The sequence below is a fragment of the Poecilia formosa genome, unplaced genomic scaffold, assembly GCF_000485575.1.
Source record: "Poecilia formosa unplaced genomic scaffold, Poecilia_formosa-5.1.2 Scaffold195, whole genome shotgun sequence".
Taxonomy (NCBI): domain Eukaryota; kingdom Metazoa; phylum Chordata; class Actinopteri; order Cyprinodontiformes; family Poeciliidae; genus Poecilia; species Poecilia formosa.
The window spans coordinates 31,174-48,564 of record NW_006800134.1 but is presented as its reverse complement, the minus strand read 5'-3'; the positions used below and the strand labels follow the sequence as shown (position 1 = coordinate 48,564).

At 39.8% G+C, this 17,391-nt stretch overlaps 2 protein-coding genes across 4 annotated transcripts in view; one reads left to right on the top strand and one right to left on the bottom strand.

Annotated features, from left to right (window-relative positions):
• Positions 1 to 1,908: 1,908 nt before the first annotated feature.
• LOC103148023 (chloride intracellular channel protein 5-like) lies at positions 1,909 to 16,925 on the bottom strand. 2 transcript variants are annotated; one of them, XM_007566615.2, is made up of 6 exons: positions 16,211 to 16,925; positions 6,268 to 6,377; positions 6,060 to 6,185; positions 5,380 to 5,486; positions 4,945 to 5,126; positions 1,909 to 3,413 (listed from the first exon to the last, which is right to left on the bottom strand). In XM_007566615.2, exons 1-6 carry the CDS (start codon positions 16,850 to 16,852, stop codon positions 3,249 to 3,251), a joined length of 1,332 nt encoding a protein of 443 aa, XP_007566677.1. In that variant the 5' UTR covers positions 16,853 to 16,925; the 3' UTR covers positions 1,909 to 3,248. The 2 variants fall into 2 exon arrangements, with proteins under 2 accessions (XP_007566677.1, XP_007566678.1); XM_007566616.2 differs by lacking the exon at positions 16,211 to 16,925 and adding an exon at positions 10,579 to 10,947.
• Positions 8,391 to 17,391, top strand: part of hmgn3 (high mobility group nucleosomal binding domain 3) — a 36,738-nt gene continuing 27,737 nt past the window's right edge. Inside the window, exon 1 of one of the 2 annotated variants that reach the window (XM_016678930.1) lies at positions 8,391 to 8,514. In XM_016678930.1, the coding sequence (XP_016534416.1) occupies positions 8,443 to 8,514 (72 nt within the window). In that variant the 5' untranslated portion in view covers positions 8,391 to 8,442. The remainder of the gene's footprint in view (positions 8,515 to 17,391) is intronic. The other variant, XM_016678929.1, reaches the window with a different exon arrangement.

The following is a 17,391-nucleotide window of genomic DNA, read 5'->3' as shown; positions in this document are numbered from 1 at the left end:
TAGATGCTGATGGCTGTTGACAGGAAGAGTCTCCTGTAGCAGACTGTGTTACAGCCAAGCTGAAGAAGCCTCTGATTGAAGACACTATTGTTGTGTAACGGTCTTGTTAAGAGAATGAGAATGTTGAACTACGGGTGGCCGTAGTTTACTAATTAAGTGATCTTGGAACCAGTTGGCTGAAATGAAACAAGCAGGAGTACAAATGTATGAAAAATGACGCACTACTTTCTGATGCCTCGATCACATCAACCTTCAGAGGAGGTATTGGTGGCAACTTTTAACCATAGTTATGCAAAACCAAAGTTGTAAGGCCTAGCTCTGCTTTATCACCTAAAATCCAACAGAAGTTTGTGGCTTATTTTTTATTTGTTTAAGGCCGTACTGTACCTTCTTTCTTGGTATTTGTTGGCCTACATAAACAGAAAGTCCACCGGAGGATATTCTCCTCTTTGTGAGAACTTACTCCAACTTTCAGGTGCCTAAAGTCCGAACAGAACTTGGAAATAAATATTTTCAGTTTTCTGCTCCATCTTCTTGGAACCAGTTGTGGAAATGCATGAATCCAAAGTTGCTGTTTGTCACTAAATGTTTCTAAGGCTGTTCTTGCCCTATGTTTCAATTGAGGAGTCTTTTAACTAATTTATTTGTGCCGATGCTAGCTTGTACAGTTTTGCTTTAAATGCTCTGTAAACTTTGTGTGCTTGGAAAGTATTTTCTTGTAAAAGCGATTTTTAATGTCAATGGGATTTTCTTGGTGAAATAAAGGTTAATAATATTCATAATAATAAAGTGGTTGTAACAAGAGAAAATGTGAAACATTTCAAGGGGGTGAGAATACTTTTAGAAGGCAGTGTAGATAAGAGATCATTTCAATCAACTTTAAAAAGAAAAACAAATTTTCTGGATAGCACGACAATATTTTTAGTGCATGTAAACCCCATTGAAATGGGTGTAAGAAACATCTGCTCTAGGTGCAATAGCTGAAACAACCAGCTCTGAGATCCAACTTGCTCTTCTAGCGGGTTAAGCAGCTGTACTTCTGCAACTATAAGTCTGGCCTTTAATTGGATCACAGGGTTGTTTCTGGTGGGTCTTCAAATGTCAGGCACGCCAGTTTGTTTTAATCAGCAGAGGTCTCAAAGAGGGAGTCCGTTTACACAATTTATGCCCGAGTTGAAAAGGTTTACTAAATGTAGCCATAAAAGTGCAGTGTGTGACTCCCTGTCAGCCCATACGGTGGCCAAGCCAAGGCCAGCAACTGGTCGATCCACTTGGGAGTGTAATAACAGATTAATGTGGCTTGCCAGGCCCCAACGACCAGACGTGTTTGACGTTAATGCTCCACTGTATATTATCCAGCCTGGAGAAATGTTGAATGTGAGCGATGGGATCCAAGGACAGCGATGTTTAGGTACTAATTACCAAACAGCAAGGCACAAGTCTTGCTCCATATTTCCTTACCCCTGTGGAAACACTCGGCAGGCTCCATTTATTTTCTTTGACTGTTGTTTCTGGCACGCCGGCGTCTCGGTAAACACCGCTCGCCCACCATTGTAAATCCGACAGGCGCAGATCTTTCAAGTTTTAGACTCCTTTGAGGAAAAATGGAGACGGATCGGATGGCGGCGCTCGGCTTTTCCGTCTTAATGAGAGAGTGGAGAAGAAGGATGGCGTTTGATCCCTGGCATGGAAGCCTCTATTTAAGCCTGTCAGCGGTCATCACTCTCTCTCTGTTATGGATAGAGAAACAAACCTGCACCGCTGGATTTGATCAGCTCAGTCGGTCGGGCGCGCTTAACCCTTTGCAGCACGTTTGCAATCGCCCCAGGAGACCCTCTCGTCCTGGTGACAACCTCGCGATCGCCATGCAAGAAAGGAAAAGAAAAGAAAAGAAAAGGCAGAAGCAGATCTGTGAAAATATTGATTTATTTGCAGAGCTTCGCTGTGAGCAACTCTCTCAGTCATCAAGCTCCGGTTTCACATCATGTGTTTGTCCAAACCATACAAAAGCCTTATGGCTCTTCGAGGAAGTCTCGCTATAGTCACAAACGTTACAGCAAGCCAAAAACAGCAAGCCCCCAAGACAAGTTTCCTCTCTCCTCTATGTGGACACTGAGACTCCTAAACCTGAACTTTTTAAGCAGTGGATGTTGATGGACTCATCAGAGTGTGGAGCTGCAGGGCAGGGCTGCTGACCAGTACGGAACTGGTCTGGAAGATGGTTTTCATCGCGCCACTAATGGCTCTACCTAATCAGACCTGATTGGGCCGCTGAATAAATAGTACCTCCATTTATAGTATCATGAGGTAACTCGAGACAAAATCAATACCTGAAGTGGATTTTTAACAAGTGGGGAGAAAAACTACAGGCTTTAACTCCTTGCTGCAATGCATTTAATCCCAATGAGTCCATCAATCACAATGGCTTGTGTTTCAGATTTTTTTCATTATTTTTTTTTTTATTCAACAAAAGGCATAAAATTTAAAATTTTATTCTCTAAAAGCCCTGATGTGGGCAAGTTTGTTCATTAAATGTCATTAAATCTTTCAAGAGTAGGATGGGAATCTCAAGACACTCATAAGCTAAAAATAAAAACAAACCCCAAGAATTAATGAAGCAGCACTGAAGGGAAAAAAAAAAAGGAATGACGGACGATTGAAAACTGAGAATTGGAGCTGTTGCGTTCAGAAAGCTTTGGGCGTTAATCATCCATCACAGATGAAACAAGGTGTCTCTCCCCGGGAGCCGGAGCTCGATAATAAACACAGGAGTCAGGCTAGACTTCTGTGGGCTCGGGAATAAATAAAGCCAACAACCTTGACATCGGCAGCTAGTAAAATGTTTTGGCCGTGCTGTGGAGGACGTATGAAAGAGGGCTTTGTCTTACGAGGAACGTATAAGGACAGACACAATCACGTTTGAGTGAAAAGAGTTTTGTCAGAAGTTTCACAGCAGAGCCGACTAAAAGCTGGCTTTGGGTCAAGCTAAATAGGGTTCGATTTATCTTCTGCTCCGCTTCTGTTTTTCCATGTCTGCCGATGTGATTGAAATACCGTTTAAGTACAGGGAGCGCTGAATTATTGCAATCCATCACATCTGGAGTTGAAAAAGACAAAGATCTTATGTTTCTGCAGAGTGTCGCACGAAGAATATGCTGAGTACTGTAAATTTTGTTTTTCTCTTTGCTTATGGATGTTGTGTGTGTTGCTAGTTTATTGCGTTGGTGCTCAGGATGGGGGTTGGTGAGCTATTTGGCCAGTCTCCTCGCCACGTCCCTGTAGGCGTTCTCGATCTCGGCGTCTGCAGCGCAGGTGTTGGTGAACTCTTCGCGCGAGTCGGCGTTTTCCAGATACCGCCACACGCCTGTCATTTCTGATGGGATCTCGTAGTTGCGGTACTTCTTCGCGACGATCTAGGACAAAAGCAAAGCGTTGTTAGTAGCTAGCCATTTCTTTAGTCCCTAACCTTCTTAAGGTTATATTAAGAAATCACATCTTAATTTAGTATGTTCAGTTGACATCAAATATTCACATAAACAACATTAAAAGACATAATTTAAACAGTGCTTTAAACTGACTTGATCAAACATTTTGGGTATCCTTCCACAAGATCAGTTGCTGACATTTTGGCCCAGGTTTGCAGATTTGTTGCTTACACACACCTTTTTATCTCTACCTCTAAATTGCCTTTGCGACTAACATCAAGGCCGTAATGTGTGCAAGCCTTGGTATGAGATGCGAGCCTAATTTTTTTTTTTCTTTTTGGAATAATGTTCTCTTCTCATAATGCCTTCTGTTTAGTTTCCCTCTTATTCTTCAAGTGTAACAACAGTCAACTTCAATTTTAGTTTCATTAGGCCACAGGAGATATCTTTTTAAGGTTTTTGTCCTCAAGTGATATGCAAACTGTTATTTTATGCTACTTATGGAACAATGGCTTCTTCCTCACTGAGTGGGCTTACAGCGCGTGTTGATACAGGACTCATTTCACTATGACAAACTTCAGTTAGCATTTTTTTGTCAGTCCATTGCTTTTGTCTTACAGTTCATTTGCACATTTCACACTAAAACACACTCATGTCTGTGAACCCATCTCCTTCCCAAACAGTATGGTGGCTAAACATTCTTCTAGTGATGATATTTGTATTTAATTGTTCAAACAGATGAGGGTGATGTATTCAGACATTTGTTAAATTTATCCAAGGATGAACCTGACTTGTTGAGGTACAAAGTTAACATGGCTATAACATAAAAAATAAACTTATAATACATTCTTAGTGTTATCTGGTGTGTTGTTTTTTTTGTTTTTTTTTTCCTGTTTAAACTTTGCTTTTGGCAAAGTAAGCTCTTCAACCTATAACGACAGAATGGCAGAAATACAAAAAGCATGTTTTGTACTTTTTTTTTAACACTGAAAAAGTTATAATTTTTATATTATATTTTTGTATTATAAGTTATGACTTGGCCGTGCAACAGGCAATACAACTAAACCCTTCTTTTCTTCTGTAAGCATTTTTGCACCGGTTTTCTAGTAACATAGAGGTATATCGAAAGGCAACTTTTAAAGACATGCCGAAATCTGTGGAACTTACTTGACTTCCACAATTTTATCCTGTAGTGTACTTGTCTCTAATAAAGTGGCCAGTATTCCAAAGAGATTAGTTGCCATAAATAAACCTTCACATCCTCCAATCTTATGAAACTACACTCTAAACTGAGAATAAAAATGCAATTTTTTTTACATCGTTAATGTCAGATCACACTACTCCAATAAAAGATTTATTTGTTAAGTGTGAAGTGTGTTTATATATGTTCAAATTTAAATTCATAACAAGAATAGTGGCTTAAAAATGTACACACTACTGTACTGAAAACTAGCTGTACACGCAGCGACTGTTCCCATTATCTGCCCCAGTTCCAGGTCATTTAGAAACCTTAACCTACCTTCACTATATGCAGCTTGGGCAGCAGGTTGCAGTCTGCCAGGGTGAGTTCATTCCCATCCAGGAACAGCCGTTTGGAGGCCTTTTCTTCCTCCATGCTGTTTGCGTCAATCTCTTCAGGCAGGGGGCTCGTGAGGTAATCATCAAGCTTCTTCAGGGCTTTGGTTAGACCTTTCTCTAGAGCTGAAATGCACAAATCAAAAACACTCATCATCACGCACGCTGATAAGTTGTGACTTATGTGTTGTGACTTGTGTGTTCAAAAATCCCCACTAGATGGCAGCAAAGTAAATGAGAGGATCTAAGTTAAAGCCTGAAAAGTTGAGCTTTGCTGCGCTCTAGTGGCGAAACATAATAAAAACTGCTGTTTTAACTGTGTAAAGCTGCAGATGTAAAAGCATATGTACAGGTATATGGCAGAGAATGATCTCCCTACCGGCATTGGCCTCGGCTTTGGTGTTCTTGATGAAGGCTGAGAACTTGGCAAAGATGTCGTTTCCAGCTGTATTAGACTCTCTGTGCCTGGCAGCCAGTTTGGGATACCTGAACGGGCATGGGGAGTGGGCCGGAAGGTACAGTCAGACCAAAGCATCTGGATGGAATTAACACCTGGACTGGAGCTTAGCACCGAATTTAAAACACGTTACAGAACCGCACTGAACTGGCATCCCACCTCGTTTGGCGTTTGCACACTAGGGTCCATTTAAAACATAAAAAAAAAACTTTACAGGCAATAAAAGAAGAATTAGGTAATCTGGCGTTCTCAGTCTGACTTTGAAGACATTTTAAGAGACATTAATAGAACCCAATAAACCCATCTTAGCTTTTGGTTAAATATCATTAAACATGTGGGATAGAGCTTTGAATATGGATAGTTGAGATTTCTAGTCACTGGATTTAATGGTATCTATGGCATATAAACATCAACAGAACCCCCGAAATAACAGTTTTATCAGAAAATGTCAGCTTTCATCAAAGCTAGCCATCCCTTACTCGACTAAACGGCTTCCTGCTCCTTCAAAAACAACACGAAGTTGTCATAAATCTAACCAAAAGCAGGCGGTGTGCAGTCTGATAAAACACACATGGTGTTGTAAAGCTTTCCATGTGAATTACTTTGGAGGGCAGAGAACTTCCTCAAGAAACTCCTCGATCTTGTTGATGTCGGTCCTGACTTCACCGTCGAAGGTTAGGAAAGGGGGGTGCGTCCCCGGAGCCAGCTTCTGCAGATCTTCTGGCTTTCTGCAGAGGACACAGGGACAACAAGCCGTCACATAAAAACCGATAGTAGCACAAAGTGCGAAGCGAGTAGCTCTTTCTTCACCTCTTGAGGTCAACAGTTGTGACATTGAAGACCACTCCTTTGAGCCAGAGGATCATGAAGAGACGCTGGGAAAAAGGACAGTTGCCGATGCTTTCTCCATCACTTCCTGCCTGCACACAGACACAATGGTCAGTCAGGCCAGTGGATTACATTTGAAGTTTCTATGTTATTAGCTAATTACAATGGCTTCAACACGTTGTGACTTGGGTCAAACATTTTTTATTCTGACCCACAAGCCTCTCACAATAGTCTACTGGAATATGTACGTACCAACATGAACTACATACAGCTTCTACTCCAGAACTTAAGTAGAATACCTTGTGAAGATGTAAGTTGGTAAAAGTGTCATTATCTAACGTGAAACAAGTTCTGTACTGTCTTGGGTCCAAAGGCCAGTCAGTCAGAAAGAAGAACACAAACAGAAACATGGAAAAAAATATTAAAGATTGCAAATGGACACAGGGAAATGGACTTGATTCTTGGAGACCTCTTTTTTGTGGTCTTGATGATTATGAATAGATTTGAAGCAAAAAGGGAGAAACTTGCAAAACCAAGAACACCATCCCAACTGTGAAGCACAGGGGTGGCAGCATCGTGTTGGTGCACTACACAAAAAAGATGTTAGGGGAAGAACATTGTGTGTAAATATTAAAATATCATCTCAAGGCATCAGCCAGGTGGTTAAAACTTGGGTACAAGGAGGTGGCAGAATTTAAACTCAATGGATTTAAACTCAATTCTTTAAAATACTGTTTAAAGAATTTAAACTCAATGGATTTAAACTCAATTCTTTAAAATACTGTTTAAAGAATTTAAACTCAATGTTTTGGAGGGACCATCACAAAGTTCTGATCTCAATCCCATAGAAAATTTGAGGGTAGAAGAGGTTGTGTGAGCTTCATACAGAAGATTAATGAAATAGAATGACCCGGATTGGCAGCATTTCCATGAGGGGAATAGTACTATGACAAGCTATCTACATTTATACTGCTCATATAGAATTAATCATATTGTAAATGTATGTCGGTTAATATGAGGTCTTTTCATTGTAATGTTCTAGAGATTAGATGTAAAATGCATAAAAACCTGCAAAATATCACGATGTACTCCAGCTATCAGACAAAACCATGACAAACTTTTTGTAGATGTTTATCTTATATTTCTTAATCAGTCAAATGAGGACAGAGGCTGTCGTGTGTTGTCTTTTTGAGAGCAACATGGAAGCATTTCCTCTTCATTTTCCATGTGTGTACATGCTGAGATATCCTGTGTCGGCATGCAGAGCACCATCACTGACACCTGATCCAGTGGATCGGTTGAATTGAACATATCGATTGCATCTCCAGGTTCACCGGCCGCTGGGGCGCGTGGAGCAGGATCTGAGCCGCCACCACCCAGAGAATAGGAGCAATGACCCTTGGGTTAGTGTTTGAAGCCAGTCTCCATCATTCAGCGCATTAATGATCTGGTAATTAAAGTTCCTTGAACCTTTGTTTTTAACCGAAAAGAGCATGATGTGTTACAGCACCTTGGAAAATGAATCCTGCAGTTTATTTTTCTACTTTTCCACACACAAGTCAAAAAAGGAAAATACTGTAAGAAACACAAGACAAAACTAGATAATATTTAATTTCCTGTCAATGGCAAGAACACAATAATCTTAACCTACCGAAAAAAGTGTAGGTTAAGATTATTATACCTTCACCTTGTTAAACAGAAGACATCAAAATCAAAACAGCAGAATATTTCCTGTATATTTTTTGAAAACGTATCTCCAGCTATGACAGACTCATAAAGGAAAGAATAATCAAACCTTATTGTATTTGTTTGTATGACTTTTATACAATTTTTTTAATTTAAGAGTGAAAATCACACCTCACAATTATTCTACACCTGAATCCATCTAACTGAACTATAAATGTTTTTGATATTTGTCCTGACCTGACCTTTCTGTTTTGCAACGAGTCACAATGTGCTCCATTGTGTTTGTTTATTGGATAAGATCTCCATAAAATACAAGTTTGCGGAAAGAAAATGAAGGAAAACTTCAGCAAGCCACTGTGCATCAGAAGAATGAGGCGTGTGCAGTGTTTACATACCTACATGTGCTTATGTCTACACAGCACTGAGACCAGAAAACTGAAGCCCCAGGCTAAAAGCAGCTGAGTCAACTGGATGTTCAACAATCCATTGATGCTCTCAGGGCTGCCTGTGTGTATTGTTACGGCTGGGCTCGCTTGCATGGAGGTAACACAATACACATACAGCAGATAATAGTCAATCAACATCTAGAAAGTGGCGGAAAATAACCGCCATGTGGGAAGACCTGGTAGTCCGAGGAACGCGTGAAGCCAGTGAGTTGTCAGCTTATTTGAAGCTAATAAATGCAGCAGCTTTTTTGAAAACAGAACTTCAGTGAAGGTTTTATGAATTTAGCACAGTAGACCCTAATTCCTCCAAATGTTTCCAACATGACAATCATGAATTCCTGCACTTTATTTAGTCATTGCATGCAAAACAACTGCTGAGTGATGGATTTAACCCAGATGCTAGTTTTAATCCAACATTGAGTCATGACCCAGTTTGGTTGGTTGTAGAAAAAGAGTCTTATCGTTTTACAACCGTGCAACACTCTGACTTTACAGAGGCTCTTCCACATGAATAAAAGTAAAATGGTAAAATGTTTCTGTTTAATAATGCAAATATAAGTTTGTCCCGTTGAGTTGCATTTACACTAAAAAAGGGGATTCTATGCTAGCAATTTTATTAGCATTTTACCTGTTGAGTATTTAGCATGCTAATGCTAGCTATGTTATGTTGACCAAAGAATTGGTCATAAATTCAACATCGACAGGCCTGCATACAATTTTATACAGCCAATAAAATATTATTTGACTTTTATCCAATATTTTCAAATAATCAAAAAATAAAATATACTAATGTTATTAAAAAGGGTTTATGGGTTTCTCTTTCTGTCCTGTTCATGGAAGACTTAATGTGAATGTAGCACACTTCAACAAGTCTGTTTTCTGCTTATTATCTGTGATTGTTCTAAATAAATCCTAATTATGATAATGATATATCCATTGCCTTTGTCATAATTATCATAAAAGTTAAACGATGCTTCTTTTAAACAGTTTTTGAGAATATGTGATCATTAAACTTGGTTTAATATTTTTTGACCTTATGCCTGAATTGAATTGCAATTACATAAAAATAGATCATTTTGTGTTTTTCCTGTTAAACAGATTATAAATTCAGTAGAACCTGTTAAAAATAACATAGAACAGAAAATTCATTAAATTAGACCTAAACCTGACCACTAGGTGGCAGCAAAGTGCTCCTCATTCATTCACTGGTACGTTTACTGTCCCTCAATAGGCATTAGTCAATACATACTATGTTATGTTGATAGTAGTCTACAAATGCTCCCTTGGTGTTCTTTAAACACTACTAACATTCTTCTTCTTTTGGTTAGAAACACAACCTAACCCTTTTTCATTAAATCAACATAACGAATAAGGGCTTTGACTGTGATTGAATTTTCACAGTCCATTTTTTCCAGGTCCCTCTCTAGTTATCAAAAAATACAGAACCTGCGACTCCAGGGGTGCTTGTGTCTCAGTTTTCAGATTTATAACCAGGACATCCCAGGACAGCCCCCTGTCCATCTGGGTCACCTCTCAGAGGGCACATGATGAACCGACTAATATTAGAATGACAGCTGCTTTGGAAACTCTTTTCTCTAAACAGATTTATATGTAAGATTTTCCATTATCCTCTAGCAGATCAGAAATTATGGACCGTAGTTGTTTAAGGTAAGCTAGTGCAGGACAAAAATTACACAAGTTGCGAAGTTTGGATTTCTATAAACATATTTAGTTTACTGAAACAAATCAATGATATAATTGGTGAAATATTTTCTCCATTTTCAGACGATTATTGTCTAAAAAGACGAAGAGCCGAATGATAAACTGACTTCTTCTATTTCCAATACCACTACATACAACATTAACATTTTGTAATGCTTTAGAGAAGCTACTTATATAACACATTTCCCCCTGAAGCCAAAGTTCTCCTTCGGTATTGGGAACCAGTGCAGAGGCCAGCACGAGCCTCCCAGCATCAGCAGCTTCAGAAACGCTGTCACGGTAATCCTGCTGCTGCTGAAACTCTACCTCCACTATTGGGTTACCTCAGCTTTCCGTATCACACCGGGGTCGCGGCGTTAACGGCTGAAACTCTGCTGCTGTGCTCACCCAAACTTCATCAAAACGTCAGAAAATCCCCGACCCCGTTTCTCTGTCTTACCTTCACAAAAAGTTCTATGTCAGGTTCTCTGTCTTGGCTGTTTGTGGACATGCTGTCTTGCTCTTTGTTTTGTTTTTCCGTCCTTTTAAGTTTGTCTCGTCATTTGAGGTTTACATCCTCCATAGAAGACATCCTCTCTGGAAGGATTCCTTTACTCCAGCCGTGATCTCACTCTCTCTTCTTCTATTTTTCTTTTTCTTCTCTCAACCTGAGCAGCTCTTTAATCCGAGGCCCTCCACCTCAGTTTGGTCCCTCTGAAAGTAAATTTCCCTAATCGTCGTGACAGTCCAGGTGCTGGGTGTAAAGCCCCGCGCCCTGATTTAGATTCAGATGAAGAGCAGAGGCACGGCTCATCGACACAGAGTGCTGAACAGGTGTCAGGCCTTACCATACCAGGGGGTGGAGCCCCATCTCTCTCTTCCATCCTCACCGGCAAAACCCTCACAAATAAAGCACATCTTATCTCCTATTTTCAGAATCCATCTGTTTAAAAACCTCATATTTTTTTTTATATTTCCACAGGGTTATTTAGTCTGATGGCTTTCATTTGTCAAAAAAAAAAAAAAATAACAAGATGGAAAAAAAAGCCTGTGTTGATTTCTACATATTCAGGCAAAATGATTTCCCCCCCCCAAAAAATACAGTCATACTTATGCCACTTTGAATTTTCATGCCTGTCACTCTGTTGGTTATTTTTATTTATTTATTTTTATTCCTCGAGCACAGGAGCGGCAGCATTCATATTTAATTCATGGTCCACATGCGTCTGCTCCGGCAGGTTTTATGTGATCACCAGCAGCAGCGGAGACAACTCCTCAGTGGCTCACTGATGTCTGATTTGGTCTCTGAAGGCGGGAAGTAGGAATAATTTGCATACAAACCGTATGGCGCTGCAAAAGGAACTGGGCTGCAACGTGTCTGGCTTACAAGGTTCTGACAGATCTATCCGAGCTGGAAGAAAACATTCCCGTCACCTTGGAAAGCATAAAACGAAAGACAGATGTGAAGGAAGTAGAATCTGAACCCTCTATTTATAGCACAGCTCCCTCTCCTGGCTGACACAAATGCACGCAGTACCACCCAGTTTATAGGAAGAGGAAGGTCTGAGACTCTGAAAATGACTCATTTCAGAAGGGAAATATTAAAAGGTCCCCAAATGAAAACTTATATATGGTGAACATGATACAAAATTATTGGAAAAGGTTTTTCTATTATCCAAATTAAGCCTTAGTTGATAGCAGCATTTAGGTAGATGTTCTTTTCAGCAGATCTAATGGGATTTTAAGGTCACTGCATGCAAACTGACAACTACCAAACAATGTTTGCTGAACATAGATTTACAGTTTTGGTAAAAAAAAAAAAATAATAATAATAATAATCGTCCTTCCAAGAATTGACTAGTGACCTAGATGTTGGCATATAATAAAACCTATTGTGACTTTTCAGAGTTGTAAAATTATGTCTCTGAAAGCATCAATATTTCAGTATGTTGGAGAACAAGAGCAGTAGCCAGAAACTGTTGTATTCTTTAACCCTTCATCATAGCCTCACGTCTTTACTTTCAGGGATTCATCCGTGGACAGCATTTTAATCAGGGTGAGGTCTGGACTTTGACTGGGACTTTGCAAAACCTTGGTTCTGTTTTTCAGCGACTCTGCAGTAGATCTGTTTATGGGTTTGGGATCATTGTCCTGTTCTACGATCCTAATTTGTCAAAGTTTTGACTGTTGGACTGAATATTTGACTGAAGAACAGTTTAAAAAAAGCTCAGTGACTAAAACATCATTTGGCTGAAAAATAAGCCAGAATGTTCAACCCTCCACCATGCTTGTTTGGCATCTCTACTTTGGTCTCATATTTTTAAAGGCAATTGTTCCAAACATTTGTTAAAATTTTGGAATTTAAGTTATGCTGGATCTTCTTGGAAAAAAAATAAAAAATAATAAAAAAAAGACTGTCTTCCAGAAAGTTTTCCATAGCACCATATCTCTGTCTTTTTCTGAACTGTGGCTGAAGAGTGGCAACTCCATTAAATAGTTTTTTGGAAATTACCATCTTTCTCAGACTGACTGCAGACATTTTTGCTTCTCTTAGGTCATTGCTGTAGTCTTACCATTTTGGTATTACTATTATCTATGTCTAATATTAAAATTAGTTGGATGGTCTGGAAAAAATAAGCTTGACTTTAAAAAAACAGCAAAAGGGAATATACATGTAGGGAAGAAAATACTTTTCACTAAGCTAACACTTGAATCTAAAGTGATGAGTTTATACTGAAATCTTTTCTTAGACTCTGTGTCGTTATGCATGTTCTTAGACAAAGGGAAGCTCAAAGCCTCACTTGTTGGGCTAATCATTCACCAGCAGAATCAAACAGTAACAGGTGTTTGTGTCTTTCCGGAGCCAAGGTGAAGGAGGCTGTTTAATGTTCTCTCTTGATTTAACCCCTCCACGACTAGTAGCATTGTTCTTTCAAGTTTACAGAAACCTCGTAAAACGACACACCATGAATGCGTCAAAGCCCGGATGTGTCCGCTGGAGAATCGTCTTCTCACTATTACCAAGAGAAATTACTGCGTTTAAAAACACAACGGCTGCTGCGGAAATGTCTCTCAGATAACTCTTATAAGCTCCGTTGAAGGGGATGAGTCACGCAACGTTGTCAGCAAAAAAAAACAAAAAACAGGCGATGTCCTAACTATCCTCCCTAGTTTTATAGCGGAGCTGGGGTTAATTTATAGCAGCCGTTGATGATTAAACCGCTGGAAAATCCACACACGCATCTTGGAGTTTCTCAGACGGGAGGGCAACGGACAGTGGACCTCGTCAGTCTCCATGACGATTTATTGGTCGGTGATTATTATAATTGTGATATAACAACACCAACATATAACATTTACTAGCCAAAACTTGGCGCTTTTATCGAGCTCGTATTCTAAACGTTCGGTGTTGATAAACTCGGATAGGTGGGTCGTTACCACGGTGAACTATGGTCACCGTTTATCATGATTCTGAGATAACTTGTAGTTCTGACCTGATGTCAGTTTGTGCCTTTATCAGCTGTCACTGTAAATGTGCTCGACAGCGCTGTGTATGAGCTAAAGGTATATCCATCTCGACTTGCTTTTAACTCGGCTTATCAAAGTGAACTTTCAGCATGCTTTTTGGGGTGTTTTAAAATTTTATCTGAAACAGTTTACATTTTTATGAGGTGTTTTTCTTTTTATAGGCAGTGAATAGCAAACAGACTATAAACCAAGATTAGAGTCAATTTTACACAACGTTCCACCAGGTGGATTAAAACTGTGAAAGACTTGGTTTAGGGATGCATGTTCGCCTTCTGTCGGTGTTCACACCGGAAGTTAGACCTTCCCCAATGAAACGAAGGGTACGTCAGTATGAAGCTGAACCCTGCACACCTCTAGGTCAGTGCGTGTCCCGTTGTGTTTGTGCATATGAATGGGAATCTTATCAAGAAATGGTTTGTAGACCAGCCAAGGTCAGATAGTCCTTTTAAAGTATTGGCGATATATCTGGTATGCACACAAAAACACAACCCGAAATATTTGCTAAATTGATAGAAAAGTGTTTACCCTTCAAGTTTTTCACATTTATCCAGGTTGCAACTATAAACTTCCATTTTATTGCAACTTTATGTAATTTCCACAGTGAAACATGGAGGTATTCAGCATGACCCTGTGGGGATGCGCTTCTTCAGCAGAGAAGTTGCTTGAAGTCAGTCATGACCCAGTATAAGTCCAGAGTTAAGTCCAGCTGAGAATCTGTACCAAGACTTAAACACTCATGGTCACAGATGCTCTCCATTCAATCTGAATGAGACTGAGTTGTTTTGGAAGGAACAATGGGCAAAGATTTCTGTATTTACATGTGCAAAGGACTTGATTCAAGGGGGCCGAATCCCCATTTACGTGACATTCTTCCAACATTTATTTTATTTAAGACACTTTGAAAACAATCATTTTCATTCAGCATTCGACCATCTGCAATCCCAACAAAATACATCAAAGCTTGAGGTGGAAGCCCATAATAAATACGTTCAAGACGTGCGAATACTTTTGCTTACTGTTGCCAAAACCCATTCTGGCATAAAGAGTGACTTTAATATTTCCTATTGATGGGAAGTTTTCAGTCCTGCAGTAGCTGATGGCTCCACTCCACAGCTATCAGTAAATCAACGAAGACACAGGAGGATCTGAGCTGGCCTAGAGTTCACCTTTGGTTACTGTGGTCTTTTACTGTGAATGAGTTAAGTATTACACGACTTAAAAGGTTCTGCCTCAGAAAAGCCACAGCTTACATAACATGTTCTATAAGTATCCCTGCACGTTCAATCTGATAAATAGTTTTAATTATATTATGTTTTGCTGTAAGCTTTTATTAGTCAGGCTCTCACACTAAAACCGTGTATAAAAGTGTAGCTAAAAATAAGCTTCCTACTACTTTGTAGGCATTCACTGCTAGCAATGCATTTCATTACTTTATGCAATGTCAAGCTTGTGATGATTTAGAGAAATATGCAATACATGCCTTTATTGAAAGACCTTTGGCCATGTTAATGTCAACACCATCAATGAAAACTTGTAAATTTAGGGCTATATAGTCATCGAATTGTAAAATGTATATTATGAAGTTAAACTTTGGCTGTTTAAAAAATTTAATACCCATATCAGGAGCATTTACTTTTATGGAAGGTGCAGTTCTTGTTACAATTAATTTAAAACCTGTTTATATTCTATTGAACATAAGTGTAAGCAGAATATGAGGCTGCATGGGCTGACATATCTGATCATTTTAAAAACGCCATTCAAAATGTTTACAGTAAATCAGTGCATAAATAAAATAATGTTATGGTGAATACTAACTGCCCAATTTTTACACTGCCTCATTTTTCCATGCTTTCAATCTATGGTACCTTTCAAATTGACGGCCACAAGTAACAGACAACCTCCATTAGTTTCTGTTGTATGTCAGTAAATATCAGAACAATTTTACAGTATCTTGCTTAAAGAAAATTATTTCAAGACTTAGAAAACTGTTCCTGAAATTTTATAACTGAAATTACAGAGTACCTCAAAGCTAAATGCTAAAGTTCCTCGGCCAAAAACAAGGCATCAGCTTATGCTGATGACAAAAAGCCAACAAACAAAGCTTTATATTACCATGTCTCACAAAGTCCCAAGACTGAGTGATGCCTTTGTTAATTGTATTTTAGTTAAGTCACAGATGACAATGTTTTTCTGAAGTTCAGTGTAGACAAAGCTTAAGTTTTATGTATTGAAACAGACCCACAGAGAATAAAACTAATAAAAAACAGGTTTTAATACATGCAAAGCCGTTTATGTCATTTGTAAAATAACTTTACAAATGAACTTTGACTGTGTGGCTCATATAAAGGAGACGTCAGTCTTCCTCTGGTGGCTGTTAGACAATGAGCTTAACCAGAAGCGGGTCCCCAATCAGATTTTTGCCCAGGGCCTCACACAACTTAGGGTCGCCTCTGGCAAGAGTTACTTAAAGTAAAAGAATGCACTTCACGCCCTCCTTCGACATAGCTTGGAGTTAGTGACCTGACTCAACCTTGTTTTTAAAGTTTATAAAATCAAATTCTTACCTTGACAAAGAGGGAGACCTTGGGCTCATTGGGGTCAGCCGAGGCCGCACTGCTGCCATCCAGACTGACATTCTCCAGAGTTTTAAGGCTGTAGTCCACAGACTCCTTCGTCTCTGGGATGGTGTTGGGATGGGTGTAAGACATCAGCAACCCGTCCAGGGCATTATCCTCATCCTGAATGTTGCTGTCGATTGGAGGGTCATCGCAGGGGTCCCCGTGGTGGGAGGAGGACGAGGAGGAGGATGAGGAAGAGGAGGCGTGAGAGGAGGTTGATGAGCGCCGGGAGCTGTCATGCTCCTCTCCGTTCACCCGTTCCACTTCTGGCTCGGGCGGCAGGTCCATCGTCGCCACAACATGTTGCTCATCCGTCAGGTCTCCCCCGTCTCCCTCGTCGTCGCTGGAGGACGAGGAAGAGGACGAGGAGGAGGAGGACGACGACGAGTTGCTGCGTTTGCCACCGTCCTTGATCTCCATGTATTCCGGGGAGCTGCGCTCGCCCCCCTCCGGGGCGTGGACCTGCACCTCGCTGTACAGATGGTTCATTCCCTCACCTAGGTTCTCATACCTGGGTTGTTGGTCGGGGCTGTCAGCTCCGCCACGGTGCTCAACTTGATCGTAGACGTGATCGTAGACGTGATCCATGACGCTTGGATTTTGGTGTTTAGGCGTGGAGGGAAAGTTGTGCAGTGTTCACAGTCCGCCTGCCTCTCACTGACTGGTGTCTGGGCAAACTCCAGCTACTAAGCCATAAAGGACCTTTGATCCGGCGAGTGAATAATGCAATCACTGGGGGCTGTGCCCTCAAGGACATTCAGGTGCAGCAAGTATTTCTGCATAACTGTTACAAAATATATCTGTACTATGACGGGCCATTGTTGATAAAAAGAATTTAAGACTACATTTCCACCAAAGCACTCAGAAATCTTTTGATCAATCAATTTCTAGGAAATGTCTGTACTACGACAAAAATTTTGTAGTACAGAAATTTTTAGATTAATCGCAATCTTTTTTTAGAACATACATTAAAATGAGTTTAAAAAGTTTAAAACGTTCAACTTTTGAAACTTGGAAATTTCTGAGATTATTCTCCAGATTTCTGATTCTTTGCTGATATTTTTGACTTTTCAAACTCAGAAATTGAATATTTTTTTAATCAAAAAGTTCTAGATTATTCTCTAAAT

Excerpts from the sequence above, each read along its gene's own strand:
- LOC103148023 (XM_007566615.2), bottom strand. The coding sequence starts at position 16,852 with ATGGATCACGTCTACGATCACGTCTACGATCAAGTTGAGCACCGTGGC. Across the intron at positions 5,487-6,059 it reads GAAGTTCTCTGCCCTCCAAA|GTATCCCAAACTGGCTGCCA; the intron begins GTAATTCACATG and ends ATGCCCGTTCAG. Across the intron at positions 3,414-4,944 it reads CCAAGCTGCATATAGTGAAG|ATCGTCGCGAAGAAGTACCG; the intron begins GTAGGTTAAGGT and ends CTTTTGTCCTAG.